Source organism: Microcaecilia unicolor, chromosome 6, assembly GCF_901765095.1.
Source record: "Microcaecilia unicolor chromosome 6, aMicUni1.1, whole genome shotgun sequence".
Classification (NCBI taxonomy): domain Eukaryota; kingdom Metazoa; phylum Chordata; class Amphibia; order Gymnophiona; family Siphonopidae; genus Microcaecilia; species Microcaecilia unicolor.
The window spans coordinates 24,562,924-24,580,318 of record NC_044036.1 but is presented as its reverse complement, the minus strand read 5'-3'; the positions used below and the strand labels follow the sequence as shown (position 1 = coordinate 24,580,318).

The window sequence follows — 17,395 nt, the reverse complement described above, 5'->3', positions numbered from 1 at the left end:
GTCTTTTTCACAAACACAGATACACCCTAATCCACTATAGAATAAGTAATCATAAACTTTCTATTTAGACAAAAAATAAAATGAAACCCCACGATGCCAGACTCTGCATACAATGCAACACCACAGAAACAGAAAATGTCTTCTAGTACTGTGCAAAATATAAAGATAGCAGTTGTAAATTTGAAAAAAACTAACAAATACCAATCACCACTTTACAAATTAACAAATAGAAATAAAACAAATATAGAAAATAAAATACCATTTTATTGAACTAATACATTTAGCTTTCAGAGGCCAAAACATCCTTCCTCAGGTCAATACAGTATAGTACTGTTACAGTATCCTATCCTGACCTGAGGAAAGGGGTTTTGTTCTCCGAAAGTTAGCCAAAATGTATTAAAATTAGTCCAATAAAAAGATTACCTTGTTTATATGTTCTATTATAAACATTTATTAACACATCTACAATACTACTTTATCCTAAAGCAAAAAATTTTAAATATATATTTTATTTACAGTTTGTTGTCTCTGGTTTCTGCTTTCCTCATCTTCTTTTCACTGTCTTCCTTCCATCCAGCATCTGTCTTCGGTCTCTCTCTGCCATCCAGTGTCTGTCTCTTCCTGCTCCTTCCATCCACATCTGCCTGGTGCTAAAAATAAAACCAATTTCCTGTCAAGCTGGAAAGGTACCCGGTGGAGTTGGCACTACAGCTGGCTTCCATGGTAGGCCGGTGGTAGTGCCAGATTGGCGTGCACCAGTGCTGCTGGAGCTTTACCATGGTATTGAAAAAGGGCCCCTGAAACTGCACATTTTCTTTCCTCCTCAAAACTAACTACCTGTTCCTCTGATCCTATTTCCACCCATTTACTTAATACTATCTCTCCTACTGTCATCCCTTCTATCTGTCTTATCCTCAATCTTTCACTTTCCACTGCGACTGTTCCTGATGCCTTCAAACATGCTGTACTACTACTACTACTATTTAGCATTTCTATAGCGCTACAAGGCGTACGCAGCGCTGCACAAACATAGAAGAAAGACAGTCCCTGCTCAAAGAGCTTACAATCTAATAGCTGAAATTTTCATTACATTATGTTCAAATGTGCTCTATTTATGCATTCATTTCAAGCTGTTTTTCTTAAGACATTTTATGTGACAAAAAGCAGATCAATGGCTTGTGAAACAACTGAAGCGTAAACAAAGTCAATAAACCATACTATTTTCAGTTTTGTAATTTAAAAAAAGTTCCAAGTTCTGTCTTTGAAAAGATTTGCTGAGCACTATATCAATATAGGGCCAGGTTTCTTCAGAAATGTGTATTATCTGCTGCAAAACAAACCTCCTAAATAAAGTCCACACTTGTATAATCTTCCTGTCTTTTAAGTAAGCAGTGATGTGTGTATGGGGGGGGGGGGGGGGGTGCTCTTATTTTCTTACTTGTCCCTAACCTCTATCGTGGCTAAAGATGCTGGCCTATAAACAGCATTAGCATCGATCTTGGTGTAAGAAGAAAATGTGCTTTAATATTATTAATTTGTCCTGGCTTCGTATTAAACGGTGTTGATGTGAAATGTTAATCTTGAACTTCGACATCTCCCAAAGTTTATAACTGAGATCTTACATTGTGCAAGACTCTTACAATTCTGCCCCTTTATCCTTTTGATTAAGTACGCTTATATTTATGTTTTAGGTGGGGGAAAGTACATATTAAAGATGCTATTCAAAGTTATTAGGTTTGTATTTTCAACCAGGACCTTTTTGCCAGGAATTAAATGTTATGTTCGGTTTCTAAATACTGAAGCTGCTGAAATTACTGACTTCAGTCTGAAAAAAATAAATGAAGCTTATATAGCTAACTAGCTGTAAGCAAACACTCATATTTATTTTTCTTTACTATAATGATTGAAAGCCATTTTTGAGAATAAGATGCAGAATAAAATTGCAATTTTACCTATGTTATACTTTTCTCTTTTGTTACCTATATGATTGTTATGCTTGGGGCCTTTTGTTACCCACCTTGCACTGTTATTTAAGGGGATTTGGCATACAAGCCTCTAGTATAGTGTAGGACAGGATAGGGTATATAACTAAATTATGATTTTTCATGGCTAGAATTTTTGAACTAAAACTTTTTCTGTGTATTTACAATCAAGGTCAGACTAACCAATGTTAATCTTGAACTTCGACATCTCCCAAAGTTTATAACTGAGATCTTACATTGAGCAAGACTCTTACAATTCTGCCCCTTTATCCTTTTGATTAAGTACGCTTATATTTATGTTTTAGATGGTGGAAAGTATATATTAAAGATGCTATTCAAAGTTATTAGGTTTGTATTTTCAACCAGGACCATTTTGCGTTAAGGTTTCTAGATTCTTGTGGATTTTTAATTTTATTTATTTATTTAACTTTTTTGCTGTCTGTTTTAACGATAACATATTTGGAGGTAATTAAAAATTATTTCATAAGGTTGTTTTGTTTGCCAGGAATTAAATGTTATGTTCGGTTTCTAAATACTGAAGCCAGTTTCCCAATGTGCTATTTTTTCCACTGCCACAGAATCCTTTGGGAGCTGGGGTTATAGTTTACCAATTCTTTCATTTTTTTAAATTATTTCTTATGTTGTGTGTAATAGATAAGCATACAGGACAGTCATTCATGCTATGCATTATGAAACTTGGTAACAATGTTAATGTTTTCATTAAAACATTTTAAATCCCATTCTTTTGGACAAATGCAAACCTTAGTATTCAACATTGCAAACATAATAATACAGCTTTATTTTGATCCACTGTGTTAGAATCCTGCGATTTTCAGCCTTCTGGTTTCCCCATTGGTAATAAACAAAGATAATCCAGGAATGCCACTGATAGTAAGTACATAAACAGGCTTATTTTCGAAAGGAGAAGGGCGCCCATCTTCGGGAGATGGGCACCCAAATTGGTATACTCAAAAGCTGATTTTGGCTGCTTTCAACTGCACTCCGTCGCGGAGACGAACAAAGTTCACGGGGGCGTGTTGGCACAGTAGCAAAGGTGGGACAGAGGCGGGCATGGGAGTGGTTAACAGATGGGCAGCTTCAGGCCATAATGGAAAAAAGAAGGGCGTCCGTAGCGAGAATTTAGGTCGCTTTTTTTGGACCCTTTTTTTTTTTAGGTCCAAGTCCCAAAAAGGTGCCCGAACTGCCCAGATGACCACCGGAGGGAATCAGGGATGGCCTCCTCTGACTCCCCCAGTGGTCACTAACCCCCTCCCACCAAAAAAAAAGTACTTTAAAAACTTTTTTTCCAGCCTTTAAGCCAGCCTCAAATGTCATACCCAGCTCCATGACAGCAGTATACAGGTCCCTGGAGCAGTTTTTAGTGGGTGCAGTGCACTTCAGGCAGGTGGACCCAGGCCCATCCCCCCAGTCTACCAGTTACACTTGTGGTGATAAATGTAAGCCCTCCAACCCCCCCCCCCAAACCCACTGTACCCATATGTAGGTGCCCCCCTGCACTCATAAAGGCTATGGTAATGGTGTAGAGTTGTGGGTAGTGGGACTTGGGGGGGGGATTTGGGGGGCTCAGCACCTGGGAGATATTTTAATGTTTTTTTTTTTAATTTTTAAAAGTGCCCCCTAGGGTGCCCGGTTGATGTCCTGGCATGTGAGGGGAACCAGTGCACTACAAATCCTGGCCCCTCCCACGACCAAATGCATTGGAGTTCGTTTTTGAGATGGCTGCCTTCGGTTTCCATTATCAATGAAAACCGATGCCGACCATCTCAAACCCACCCATCTCTGACATTTGGCCGGGCCCAACCGTATTATCGAAACAAAAGATGGCCGCCCATCTTTTTCGATAATACGTTTGGGACTGCTCCTTCTCGTAGCCGTTCCCGGAGATGGGTGCCCTTAGAGATGGGTGGCCCCTTTCGATTATGCTTCTCAAATAGTAATCATATTACTTTACACATCTTTTTTCTCAAAACTGCTCAGAATTGGATCGTTCAGAAAGCTGAGACCAGAGCCTCCACTGTGTAGCGTAAGTTGTAATGACCAGCAAATGTAAGTTGCATCAACTAGCAAATGCAGTAGTATTGTGCTTGTAGTAAAAAATTAAATAAAATAAAACCGTAGATAAGAGACATTACTTGTTAGGGACAACGAACGCGCATAATGCCGCTCTTTAGCTTACTTTAACTACATTTTTGGAACTTAAAAGAAACCACGTGAAAAATGCAAGGAAATCAAATAGTTAAAATAAAACATAAGTTGTTTGTTGGATGTGTTCACCTTATTTGGTAATAATGATGTAACAAACAGCAGCCTAGCCCTATTCAAATCCTGCATGTCACCTTTTTCTAGATAACTTGAGCATTGCATAGTATCAACCCAGGGTCTGTGGCCCAGCCAACATTTTACCCCGCATGACACCAGCAAATAGGAGCCAACCAAAGGATGCTCCTCCGCACTTGATTGTATTAATAGATCTGGATCAACAGTCTATTTTAATTACCTTTTGCATTTCAGATAACCACCTTAACTGTGATGGGCCTATTTTACTTACATTGCCCACTGGACAAAACGCGTGCTTACCCTTTTACAATATCACAGAAGCTCAAGAGTTCGTAGAAGAGAGGCTCAATATCACAGAAGCGAGGGGCTCAAAATCAAACTGTATTGATTGAGAATTTGTTTCTCAAAAAGTTTGGGTGATTGTGGATATTAAGCTCAGCTCCAAAAAGGACCTTTGAAATAAGTATTATAAATCCAGTGGTCTGAAATTAGGGGGATTATTATAGGCACGTTATTTGCAAACAATTCATTAACTATTCATGGGGGGGGGTGGTTGTAAGATAACACTAAAATATTCACACCTACTACTTTATCACATGGATATGAATATTCTGAAAGGACGTTTATAATTACGCTCTCTTTATCCCTAGTACGCAAACAGCAGATGTTTTGTTTATTTCATAAAACTGTATAAAGCAGTGTAAATTCCTTTTAAAACATCAGTTGAGGACATTAAGAGGCTTATTTTCAAAAGAGAAGGGCGCCCATCTTTCGACACAAATCAGGAGATGGGCATCCTCCCATGGTCGCCCAAATCGGCATAATCGAAAGCCGATTTTGGGCGTCCTCAACTGCTTTCCGTCGCAGGCGTGTCAGAAGCAAAGTGAAGGCGGGACTGGGGCGTGCTTAACACATGGACGTCCTCGGCCGATAATGGAAAAAAGAAGGGTGTCCCTGACGAACCCTTGGCCGACTTCACTTGGTCCTTTTTTTTACAACCAAGCCCCAAAAATGTGCCCTAAAGGACCAGATGACCACCGGAGGGAGTCGGGGATGACCTCCCCCTACTCCCCCAGTGGTCACTAACCCCCTCCCACCCTAAAAAAAATTTTAAAATATTTTTCCAGCCTCTATGCCAGCCTCAAGTATCATACCCAGCTCCATGACAGCAGTATGCAGGTCCCTGGAGCAGTTTTAATGGGTACTGCAATGCACTTCAGGCAGGCGGACCCAGGCCCATCCCCCCCTACCTGTTCAAGTTTAACTTGTGGTGGTAAATGTGAGCCCTCCAAAACCCACCACAAACCCACTGTAGCCACATGTAGGTGCCCCCCTTCATCCCTAAGGGCTATGGTAGTGGTGTACAGTTGTGGGAGTGGGTTTTGGGTGGCTCAGCACACAAGGTAAGGGAGCTATGCACCTGGGAGCTTTTTTCTGAAGTCCACTGCAGTGCCCTCTAGGGTGCCTGGTTGGTGTCTTGGCATATGAGGGGGACCAGTGCACTACGAATGTTGGCTCCTTCCACGACCAAATGGCTTGCATTTGGTCATTTCTGAGATGGGCGTCCTCGGTTTCCATTATCGCCAAACATCAGGGACGACCATCTCTAAGGTCGACCTGAATGTTGAGATTTGGGCGTCCCCGACTGTATTATCGAAACGAAAGATGGCCGCCCATCTTGTTTCGATAATACAGGTTTCCACACCCCTTCGCGGGGATGTCCTTCTAGGATGTCCTCAGGAAAACTTGGGCGCCCCATTCGATTATGCCCCTCCACGTATCCTTAAACATGGAAGACCCAATTTTGTGAGAAGTCTCCCAATAAAATTAGATATCCAATGAGTGCCTCCTCGTGTATTTTCGAGAAGAGGTTACCCCGGCCTTGTTACAGACTCTCTTCCTGTGCTAGGTGACTTTAGAAGAAGAGGCCTATCAGTGTACTAAACCCAATCTGAATGTGAAAATAGGAACAATATTAAATCATCTTTTCAGTGCAATACAATGAATTTGGGATTTTTGTTTTTGTCACAATGAAGACTGACTTTTCCAGAATGTTGACCCGGTGAATTAAGAAAGCTGCTGAAATTACTGACTTCAGTCTGAAAAAATAAATGAAGCTTATGTAGCAAACTAGCTGGAAGAAAACACTCATTTTTATTTTTCTTTACTATGATTGAAAGCCATTTTTGAAAATAAGATGCAGAATAAAATTGCAATTTTGCCGATGTTATACTTTTCTCTTTTGTTACCTATTTCATTGTTATGCTTGGGGCTTTTTGTTACCCACCTTGCACTTTTATTTAAGGGGATTTGGCATACAAGCCTCTAGTATAGTGTAGGACACTATAGTGTATATAAGTAAATCATGAATTTTCATGGGTAGAATTTTTGAACTAAAACTTTTTCTGTGTATTTACAATCAAGGTCAGACTAACCAATCAAAATCTTTATATAATAATTTTGAATCTCTATTATTCTCTAGAGAATGCCTAGTTAGTCATCTAACAGGATGGGGAGATGTAATTTAGTGCCCTTACCTGTTTTGAAACCTAATCATTCTCAGATCTTTATTAAGGACCTTATTTTCCAAACTTTTTGTCCACAAATGCAAAATAAGAGCCTATTTGGAAAATAAGGCCCTAAAATTACAATGTGCTACCTTTGTAACATTACTTTTTATGATTTATTTTTCTCTTCCCAAAGATAGATGGAAGTAATTCCCAAGGTAAGGAGGTTTATGGAATCCTTGTAAGAAATTGCTTTTTTCCCCAGTATTACAAATACTGAAGTTGTAAAAACTGAAAATATTCAACAGCCATAGGGGTGTATCTATGAGTTTCTGCCACACACTGTGCTTAGCAATAAGAAAATGCATAGTATAGACTGGGTCATAGAAAGTCCCTAGTTTGAGGTAACTAACCCTAAACAAGAACACTAGCTATTTATTTTTAAACTTTGCATGATGCTTTCAGACTGTTTGATCAAGTGGATAGGACAAATGTTCTAATACACAAATATCAATATTTCTATGTATGTTTTCCATTCTAGCTTAAGTATAAATATAATACAGTCAGCTATTGCCAATTGGGCATTTACCACCTCTCTTCCATTCAATTATGCCATCTTTGTTGCCTTAAATAGTTTAACAAAGTTACCTCAGTGTAGAATGTGGAAGCCCCTATACACAACAAGAAAGCATGTCTGAAATCCAAATGATAAAATATCATATTGAGTCAATATGGTGGTAAAAATGAGATTGAAAGTAAACATCAAGTAATTTGAAAACTCATTAGAGGGCTTAATAGAAGGCAGGCCGCTTGCATCTAATTTGGACAGGATTACAAAAGATAGTTTGAAAGCTTTAGCATAAACTATTCATTTTCAGAAGGAAAGGCACAACTACAGGCAAAAAAACTACTTTATTTTTTTCCTTTCCTAAAAGTCAACATTTCTCAGGTACTGTATCTGTGTAATAATGGTATCACTGTAATTTGTTTTCTACTCGAAAGAATAGCCCAATTTTTCCCACACTTCAAACTTTCTGCTTGGCAGAAGTGAACAAGTAGCTTGTCAACCTCAGGACGAAAGAAGAAACCCCTTACCTTAACGCAGCCAGAAAAGCAATATTCAAGCGGAGCAGTTTCAAGGACCTATGCCCCCCATCTTGTCCTTTGTTCCTGTTAGGGGTGCAAACTTAAAGAGGAGAACAGGATTAAAAAAAAAAAAAAAAAAAAGAAGCAACAGAGACTCAAGTCCAAAGGGTAAACAAAAAAAAAATCTGGAGTTAAGTTCAGTCTCCCACTGAGCAAAAAGAGAAAGAAAAGCGGGCAGTGTTTTCTGTAAAAGCAAGATCTGGCTTTCCTTATTTAATAAGTCCAAAAAGGCAAGACCGTGAATGAATGAAAAATAGTAAAGAGAACTGTTAATTCGGGCGCGGAAATTTAAAATATGGTGCAGGAAAAGAAACTGTAGTATATATTAAAAAAACCAAACCAAAACTAACGGTTCCTGGGCTCAGTGCAGAGCGCCTCGCTGCGCTCTCGGGGGAGGAGTTCCTGCCCAGGGATTTCTGCAGAAGAGCTCATTTCTCCCTGCTCTATTGGGCACCGGTTCTATTGGGCTGTATGGAGCCTGGCCGGTATCCAGCATTTTGAATCTGTGTGGATCTTTGTTACTCTAGTGGGAGGTGCCATTGCAGCAAGGAGAGAACTCTGCTTGATCTATTGCATTGTCTCGACTTTTCCCCTCGCTACATTGTTTCATTTGCACTTGCTATAGATTACTCATTCCTCAGTCTCGCTCCTTAATGTTTTGATCGCGTTTTACAGCGATCCTGCCTGACTAGAAGACGTATAGTTACGCGAAATAGTTGGCAAGCGTGAAAATATGATCATTATTGCACTTTCCTTGGCTAAAATCTATGTTCCTTTCTTTTACTCACATATGCATACAGACTGCATAAATATATAGCCATATAGTACACACACATATGTGCATGCATAGCTAAACCTCTTTGTCTGATGTATACGTATATATTGTTTAGCTATCCACATATGTGTGTGAATACAGCATAATATATACATATAAAACAACCCAGATACTTACGATTCTGCGGTAAACAGAGCTGCGCAATATTGCAGTACTGCATTAGACATGTGATGTAATTGCAATGACAAGTATGGTTTCTTTGTTTTGTTTTAATCCACTGTATTACTTATTATTTTTGATATGGGGTTTGATTTGCTTCAATTGAATTTTTAATATAGCTACATTTACATACTTCTACAATCCTTCGACGCCTTTATGTAACAAATTATTATTTCAAAATTATTGGGGGTGCTAAATCCAATGGAAATAACCTCTCCCTGGACATACGAGGAATTTTCACAATATTGGGGGTGCTCAAGCACGCTCCTTAGATAGTGGATACTGTAATACTGAATAAGACACAGATGTGTTTCCCATATTCAACTCACTACTATGTATATAACTTATTTTTTCTATTTAATCCCGTTATTTTATTGTATAGCGCCATTGTCCAGTCAATATAACGAATTGCTAATTATTTTTTATATCTATTATACACCCTTAACTTTCTATCTTCTGGGTTCATGAACGCCCTGTGTATCTCAGTGCTGGGTACCAGGGTCTAATTTGAATGATTTTGCCCTTCCAGTAATGTCCTTTCCACGTGTTATATTTGACTGTATTCACCTGAATACTTGGCTCAGCATTCACAATATCACTGTGTTATATTCATAAACACAGTGTATGAACACAGTAGGGGATATTGGACATTTAGGCGTATGTCGAGTCATTTGTTCATTTTCAAGTCTTGCAGGTTTCAGGAACCAGTCATGTCAGGAACCACATTAGATATGAGAGTACTTTCATCACTTATTGGAGAGGCATTGTCTGGGCCTTGTCAGAGAATAAGAGTGGCAAGATTACTTAATTAAAGTCCATAAGGGTCATTTTCTTCACCCGTGAGTGATACCTACAATATTTCCACCCCCAGCAAAATCTTTTGGCCCTTGTCTTTTTTTTTTTTTTTTTTAATTATTATTAACATTAAATATGTGAAAGCGTCAAGAGATAGGCCTGAAGAATTCACGTTCATATTGGAAAACTGTAATTTTTATGAATTGAAATGTTTATAAGAATAATCCGTAAAACCGCAAATCGTACATTTTGCTTTTTTTTTTTTTCCATTTGGGCGGTAGCTAAAAAAAAAAAAAGTAATAATAAATGTAAGAACGCTTCTTTTGACCAAGGTTCTGGCAGGACACGATGACTTAAAATATGCGTATATAAAGGGCCTGTTTACTAAGCATTTCCCATACACGCAACATTAAATAAAGCCTTCCTGAGTAGGTCCCTTAATAAGCTGGCCCCAGTATAGCTATATGCCCTATGTAAAACGCATCAATATACAGCCTTGCACGCTCAAAGTTTGTAAAAGAAATGACTGAAAGAAAAATGTATGACACAACTAGCATTTAATATAATGCATTTTAATCGACAAAACAGTAATAAAAAAATGGCAATGCTTGTATCTAACAAACCTGTTATTGTCCTATAAGCAACGCACTGCTATGAGGACATTCTTTCTGGAAGCAAACTACAACTTAAAATAATGTCAAAAGAAAACAATCACAGTAAATATACAGACGGCTCTTTTCTTTTCGAATAAGTACCCTGAAGGCTTATTTTCCGAAGATTTTTCTCCTGGAAACAGCAAGAACGAAAATCTTTGGGGGAAAGGACCTCCTATTATAATAAATATTTGACTGTTTGCAGACTTCAAAGATAGCTGAGACAAAGCTCTCGCAATCTAAGAGACCAAGCATTTTGTACGGCCTGGATATTATTCACAATCTTATTTAATTGACAACCCCAAATAATTATACATAAAAGCAAAAAAAATAATGACATTGAACAATAAAAGAAAGACAAACAACATTCTGGACATAGATGCTGGGGAAGTCTAAAACTTATACAAATCAGGAAACACATTAACCTCACAACTCTCTTTATATTCGTTTTATTTTGAATTACACATAACCAAGGGGGGGGGGGGGGGGGGGAGAACAGAAAAAAAAATGTAACAATCATTCAAAAATTATTTCAGCTGTCCAAGCAAGTGTTTGTTTGGTTGTTTTTTTTTTGCTTTCATTACTGCAGCAGGTTGGCTGTCTGCACACGGACATTGCCATCCATCCATTTCACCACTTCTTCCCTCTTGTACATCTTAGCCAGGTCATGGGCGGTGGCTCCTTTATGGTTAAGATGTCCCACATTGCTTTCAGTGTGTCTGACCAAGAACTCCACTACACTGAGGTGGCCTTCTTGAGCAGCCAGATGTAAGGGCAAGTTCCCCTCATTATCCTCGATGTTAACGTCAGCCTGAAACTGCAGTAAAGTCTGAACAGTGTCCAAGAAACCGGCTCTGGCTGCATCATGAATCACAGCAAACCCAGTTCTGTCTTTCACATTAGGATCAGCACCTTCGTGCAGCAACCGCCTGGCAATTCCAGGATTACCGAGCTTCACCACCTAGCAGGAAGAAGAATCAAACGTATTGGTCGTAGTCTTTGCACCTCATGGTTTAAAGCTGAGTTCATAGGTTTTCAGTGAACTTGGAACATTCATAACAATGTCAGGGAAACTCAGACAATAATTGGTGTAAATATTGAACTATAATGCACAATCCAGAGGACTCTTCAATTCTCCTTAAACACTACAATCTTCCCTATTGTAATATAATACCAGTGTATGACTAGTTTACTGGTTTAGAGCCCAAGGCAGTGTAGACCAGTTGTATACATAACATCGGCCTCTTACCAGAACAGTTTGTAATCTTTTTAAGCAAGAGGGGCTTAAGTGACTCTCTCAAAGTCACATAAACCCGGCCAACAGTGCAGGCTCTGAGTCTGGTTTTACAGCTTTCACAGCTTGCTAATTATTATCAAAAATAATTCGCATTACTGTAGCCAGAAAAACTACTAAGGACAAATCTAATTTATTATACTCTTTATATAAGAAAACTATGCACGTGGATCAAGGTAACTGTGTGCAATGGACTTTACCTTCAGTGCAAGTTTCTGCAAAAACGGATGTTATTTTATTTTAAAAACACTTGTAATTTACTGTTCTGATGGCATTGCTTTTAATCTACATACAACAAAGAAGCAAATGCAAATAGAAATCTGTTTCAATATACTTTCAAAGTATAAAGCAGAGTTTGTAAACGTCTTTTATTAGAAGTTGTGCACTACACTTCAGTAAACAAACTGACTAGATATTTATTTTAAGATTCAGTTTCACTGTACATTTTTAAATGAAAATAACGATTAAAAGTAATTATGAACCTTAATATATGTACACTACACGTGTATATCTTTTCTCACGCTTCTTAAAATACAATTAAAATTAATGTATGTTTGATGTGCTTGATCATATTAATCGTGCAAAAATTGCAAGGATCATTAGAAACACATCCACACCACACATACATGAGAGAGAGAGAGAGAGAATTATTTGGCTTCTATTTCTCCTTCTCTCCTTCCAAATTTGCATAATTCACAACCCTAGGAAAAGAGTTCAATTATAACACTGGATATTTTACTACATCTTTGCTATCATTGTTCTTTTTCTTATATAGAGTTGTGGAGGAGCCATATATCACATTAAAAAAGCCTGTTTTAAGAAATTTGTATTAACATCTATTTTTGTCCTTAATTAAATTGATAAGATCTTATGACTGGCAAAACTGCCCTACAAATCTGAACTTGAATCCACTTACAATCTGAATCAAAAGATACTGTACACCTGTAATGGAAAAGAAGCTTAGTCTATGGTTACAGCATAACTATGAATACTTTGAGATATTGTTGAAAGTTTCTACATAGAATAAAGTGTATTGTTTCATTTAGAGCATGGTCTCTGCCATTGCATATAGTACAGGAAAATCCAGCATAAACAGTATGCACTTCTATGCAAAATACACCTGCCAGGAGAACCTAATTAATATTGATGAGTATCTTATAACCACAATAAACTATCTCTGTTTTGCTTCTGGAAAAAAAAAAGAAAAAAACCCTCTGTTTCATTCTCCATTTTCCTTTGGCAAGTGTGAATCGATTCGCTTCAGTATCAAAAGCTCCCAGAAGAAAAAAAATAAGAATTAAAAAGACACATTTGACAGTCTTTTTACTCCAGGGGAAAAAAATTTATATGATTTTGAAAGAAAATGTTAGTATAGTGTTGCATACAGGAAGATCTCAATTATACAATATCACTGCATCAAGAAGCAGTGAAGAAGTGAACATACTATTTACAATTATGGAAAATACAGTTTAATTGCAGATTGAAGAAATATTTATCTTCACTTTCCTCTTTTAACTATACTGAAGACAGAAACACTGTAAAGATATAATTTTAGTTCTTTCACCAACAATATTGTAAATAAACAAGTCTATAATTTCTCTGGTTTGATTGTGATGCAGCTCATTAAATTGTTAACGATTATATTGAAATAAAAAATGTGGGCGTTTGCATATGCCTAAAATAAACAGACTACTATGTCACTATTTAAAATGTTTCCAAATGTTTATTTACTAGTTTGCTTAAAAAGTACATTAAATACAATCTGAGTGAAATTTGTACATTTTAAGGTCAGAGAAAAATGCCTAGACTCCTGTTGCTTTTCCTAGGCAGATGTTTTTGTATGGTATGGCCTTTTACAGTATAAGTTCTTTCTCAGCGTTGTATGAAGAACTCTATAATCGCCATAGTTACCAATATCATTGAAAACTGGATAGCTTGTGTGGTTTTTCACCTGTTAAAACATATCTAAATTGCCATTAAAAGTATTCTTTAAAGGAGGCCTTTTTCTACTGTCTAGCATTTTTTTGTTTTAAGCATACACCTATTCTGACTCCAACTGCAATCTTTCCTTAAATTAGTCACCCTTATCTTCTAACTTTTATTACTCTATTTTATCCGTCTATATATGTTTCACCTGGCTTATCCCTCTGCTGTCTAGATTAAAATGTTTTAATGTGTATACTGTTGACATTGTAATTAGCATACTACACCATAATGTGTATTGTTATTTAAATATTTTTTTCTGCTGTAACTGTTAATTGCCTATGTCCAGAGTATACTTGTACGTGTCTTTGGGTGAATTTCTTCAAAAAGGGGTAAATAAATCCTAATAAATAAATCTATAAAATAAGACACAGGTGAAGGAGTTATCAAGTGGGCTACAGTAAAAACAGTTATTAGTAACTAGGTATCATTGCATAAAAAGGGACCTATGCTAAAATACTACTACTACTTAGCATAGCACCTTACTGGTAAAATAACACATCTTTAATGGTAGCCTGCATTTTATAACTACGCCTCTGAGTGTTTAGTATACTGTCAATTTCAAATAATATTTCAAACAGCCATAGTCTCGCAAATTTAAATTAGAAAAGGGAAAAGCGTGGCTTTTATAAAAGGAAAAAATGACAAAAGGTCCTCAACAATACTTCATACAGTCATTTCCCATAGTATTTTGAAAAGAACTGATATATTGGCATGTAAATAGATAAATAGAACTGCAGGATTCCCCAGAAATATAGATAGGTGTGTGAAACACACACGATATAATGTCCTCAGGTCGCGTTTCAGCAAAAACCTATGTGTTATTTAATTTATTTTTTAAAATATCAAAAATGTTATTTCTTTTGTTGATATTGTTTATCACAGTCATCCAAAATATCAGTTTAAACATTCATGTTCCAAATATTACCTTTCAATCTTGCCTCTGGACTTTAAAATATTAATATTTGAAACCATGTGCCACATATGTATTAAAAGCAACAACTAGTGAAAAAAAAGCATGTTATTATAAATAGAAACATGTATTTTATCTCATTTTAAATCTAAACAGGTAATGACGTGATTCAGACTTGATTCTTACCCCTTTATTTTCCCCTCATGGAAAAATTTCCATTTATGAGGAGCAATAAACCTATCTTGTCCTATTTAGGCAACTCCATTTGCAAGAAAAGTTAATTTGTGAATGCAGCCAGGAGTGAGGCATCCACTATTATAACTTAGACCTAACAATAAAGAAAATAAGTGAACTGTGCCTTGATATCACATAACATCTAAAGTCTTGAAGACAGATGTAAATAAGATACCTGTTTTCCCAAAACTAAAATAATATTTTACCTATGTTGATGTAGTCCCCTTTCTAATATTGTCCTTGTAAGGGATAAAAAGCTATAACATGCGGATTAATACCCAACTTACTTGGAAAGGAAGAAGATCCCCGTTTAAAACAATGGTTCGTCCTATTTACTGTATTTAAAATACGTCATTTAGAAAGCTGCATCAACTAAGAATATATAATATGGCAACCAAGTAGTTCACAAAACATTCTAGTTTTTTCTCATCTGGCTTCTTTAAAACCACCTTTCTCAAAAACCGGGTCACGTAGGTAGCTGTGGTGAAATATAATTTTGTGTATACTACCAACCTGCAACGCCGTTCTTCCAAATCCATTTTTTGCATTGACGTTTGCATTATTTTGCAACAAAATTTCAACTTGCTCTTGATCCCCCCTAGCAGCTGCGGACGTTAACTCGTTTCCAAAAGGATCCGCCATAATTTTGTCCCTTGATCGAAAAAGATTAGTCTCTTTTAATATTTCATTTGGTATAGAGACTGACATGGGCTGTGTAATCTCGTTGAAGTATTGTATTAGTAAATGCTCTCGTAAAATTACTGGTGCCAGGATCCCGCCCCCTTTACTCACACGTGATTATATGTCAGTACTCCCAGCATGTAGCAACAGCATATCCCCCATATTAACACTTTGCTACATTTTTTTTAAAAAAGGGGAAATAAATTCATTCCTATAACCGTTAAAGACGGAGAAGCAGTCCCCCCTGACATTTTACACAGTCTAGACGCGATTTACAATACAAATCCTTTGCTAGCGCTCCGCATCAAGTGCTTTGAATTTGCTCATCGGCTCTTAGGCGCAGCAGCTTTCTGCTTCACTCCATGCGAAGCTTGCAAACATCGCGTAAAAAAAAAATTGAATGATTTGGGTGGGGGGGGGGGGGGGGAGGAGGAGATGTCAAAACTTTGTTATACTTCCTGCTTTGCCCGTACGCAATCGCAAAAGCCTTTCCTCGATTTTGCGGCAGAAATCTTCCAACGTTCGCCTGCAGTTTTTTTTTTTTTATTTGCAACGCTTCCATCAATCATCGTCCGGCGCTCTGCAGCCCAGCCGAGCACGGCGGCGTGTCGGGGTGGGGGGCAGCAGGGGGGGCACCTTGCCCCCGGACTCGCAGCAGCTTTGGTGGAAGCAATCGGGTGTCCCTGAAGCCCCCCCGGCGGTGGCGCACGGTCTCCCTGCTCATAGCGGCAGGGAGAGCAGCCCCCGTATACCCGATGCCTCGGGCGCCCGTCCTGGGGCTCGCTCGGGATCGATCAGTGCCCCAGACGGCCCCGGATCACGGCACCCGAAGCTCCTCGCATGATCTGAAGTCCAAACTGCACAAAGCAGCTCGCACTGCAGGGCTCCCTAGGGAGAGAGAGAAAAGGCTTTTCTGCCTATAACGTACCGTCCGCTTCCCGCCCAGGCGCTACATGCACCAGCTGTTGTCCGCCGCAAGCTTTTCTCTCTTTCCCTGCAAATTTCAGATCGATCACCCAAGAATGCAAATCTGGAATGACAATATTAAAAGAGAACTGCGAGAGTCTATTTTTCATGTTCTTGTTCCTTAGTTTGTCTGATGACTGTCGCTCGGCGGTTTAGGCGGGGAACGAGGGATCAGAATCTTCTTTTTTTCTTTTTTGTGTGGCCAAACGTGCTCCAAAGTTAACGCAGAGGTGCGAGACAGCTGCAAGCAGAGTGCATAGCTTTGCAATCTGAGAGACGGAAGCAGCCAGTAGATGCCTTTCCCCCGGGCTCCGGAGCTGTTGTAGGACAGCTGACTTTAATGACAGCTTTCTTTTCCCACTTGCAAAAAAAAAAAAAAAAGTGGCTTTTCTTCCTAAAACGCGTCTTTTAACTGGAACTGCAAGAACAATAGTGTAATTTCTGCTCCTTCTTGCCCGAAGCCGGTTTTGGGGTTGGCTTTTTTTTTTTTTTTCTTTTTTCACTCCATCAGCTTTTTTTGAAAAGAAAAAAAAAAGAGCGCTTTTAGACTGTAAACCCCGCCCCCATTTTAACGGCAGAGTTTTAAGGAGGCTTCGAGGAGTTGCTCCCTCTCTGCGGCTGTAGCTCAGGCCGGTTCAGGGCCTGCCAGACGCGCTCGCGCTCTGTCTGTCTCTCTCTGCTCACAGCAGCTCAGTCAGACCACTAGAGAGGAAAGGTGAAGCGCCATTTCTCCCCGCCTCCCAGGGGCTGTCAAAAAACCTCAGTGGCCCTGCTTCGTTGAGACTAAGGTCATTATACCCCCCACTAGAAAGCAAAGGCACGCCAAGATGTCAGGGCCTAAATAAAAGAATGGACCTTTGCAATCCTGCACTGCTCTTGCACACGTTCAAACAAAAAGGCAACCCCAAATCAAAATCTTGTGACTTACTAGGACCGTAAATATGTACCT

General features: G+C 38.5%; 1 protein-coding gene across 2 annotated transcripts; it reads right to left on the bottom strand.

Moving 5' to 3' along the window:
* Nucleotides 1-10,278: 10,278 nt before the first annotated feature.
* Nucleotides 10,279-17,112, bottom strand: CDKN2C (cyclin dependent kinase inhibitor 2C). 2 transcript variants are annotated; one of them, XM_030208191.1, is made up of 3 exons: nt 16,409-17,112; nt 15,313-15,451; nt 10,279-11,336 (listed from the first exon to the last, which is right to left on the bottom strand). In XM_030208191.1, the coding sequence occupies exons 2-3, from the start codon at nt 15,439-15,441 to the stop codon at nt 10,956-10,958; spliced, it is 510 nt and encodes a 169-aa protein (XP_030064051.1). In that variant the 5' UTR covers nt 15,442-15,451; nt 16,409-17,112; the 3' UTR covers nt 10,279-10,955. The 2 variants fall into 2 exon arrangements, with proteins under 2 accessions (XP_030064051.1, XP_030064050.1); XM_030208190.1 differs by having other exon boundaries at nt 15,313-17,111.
* Nucleotides 17,113-17,395: the final 283 nt, after the last annotated feature.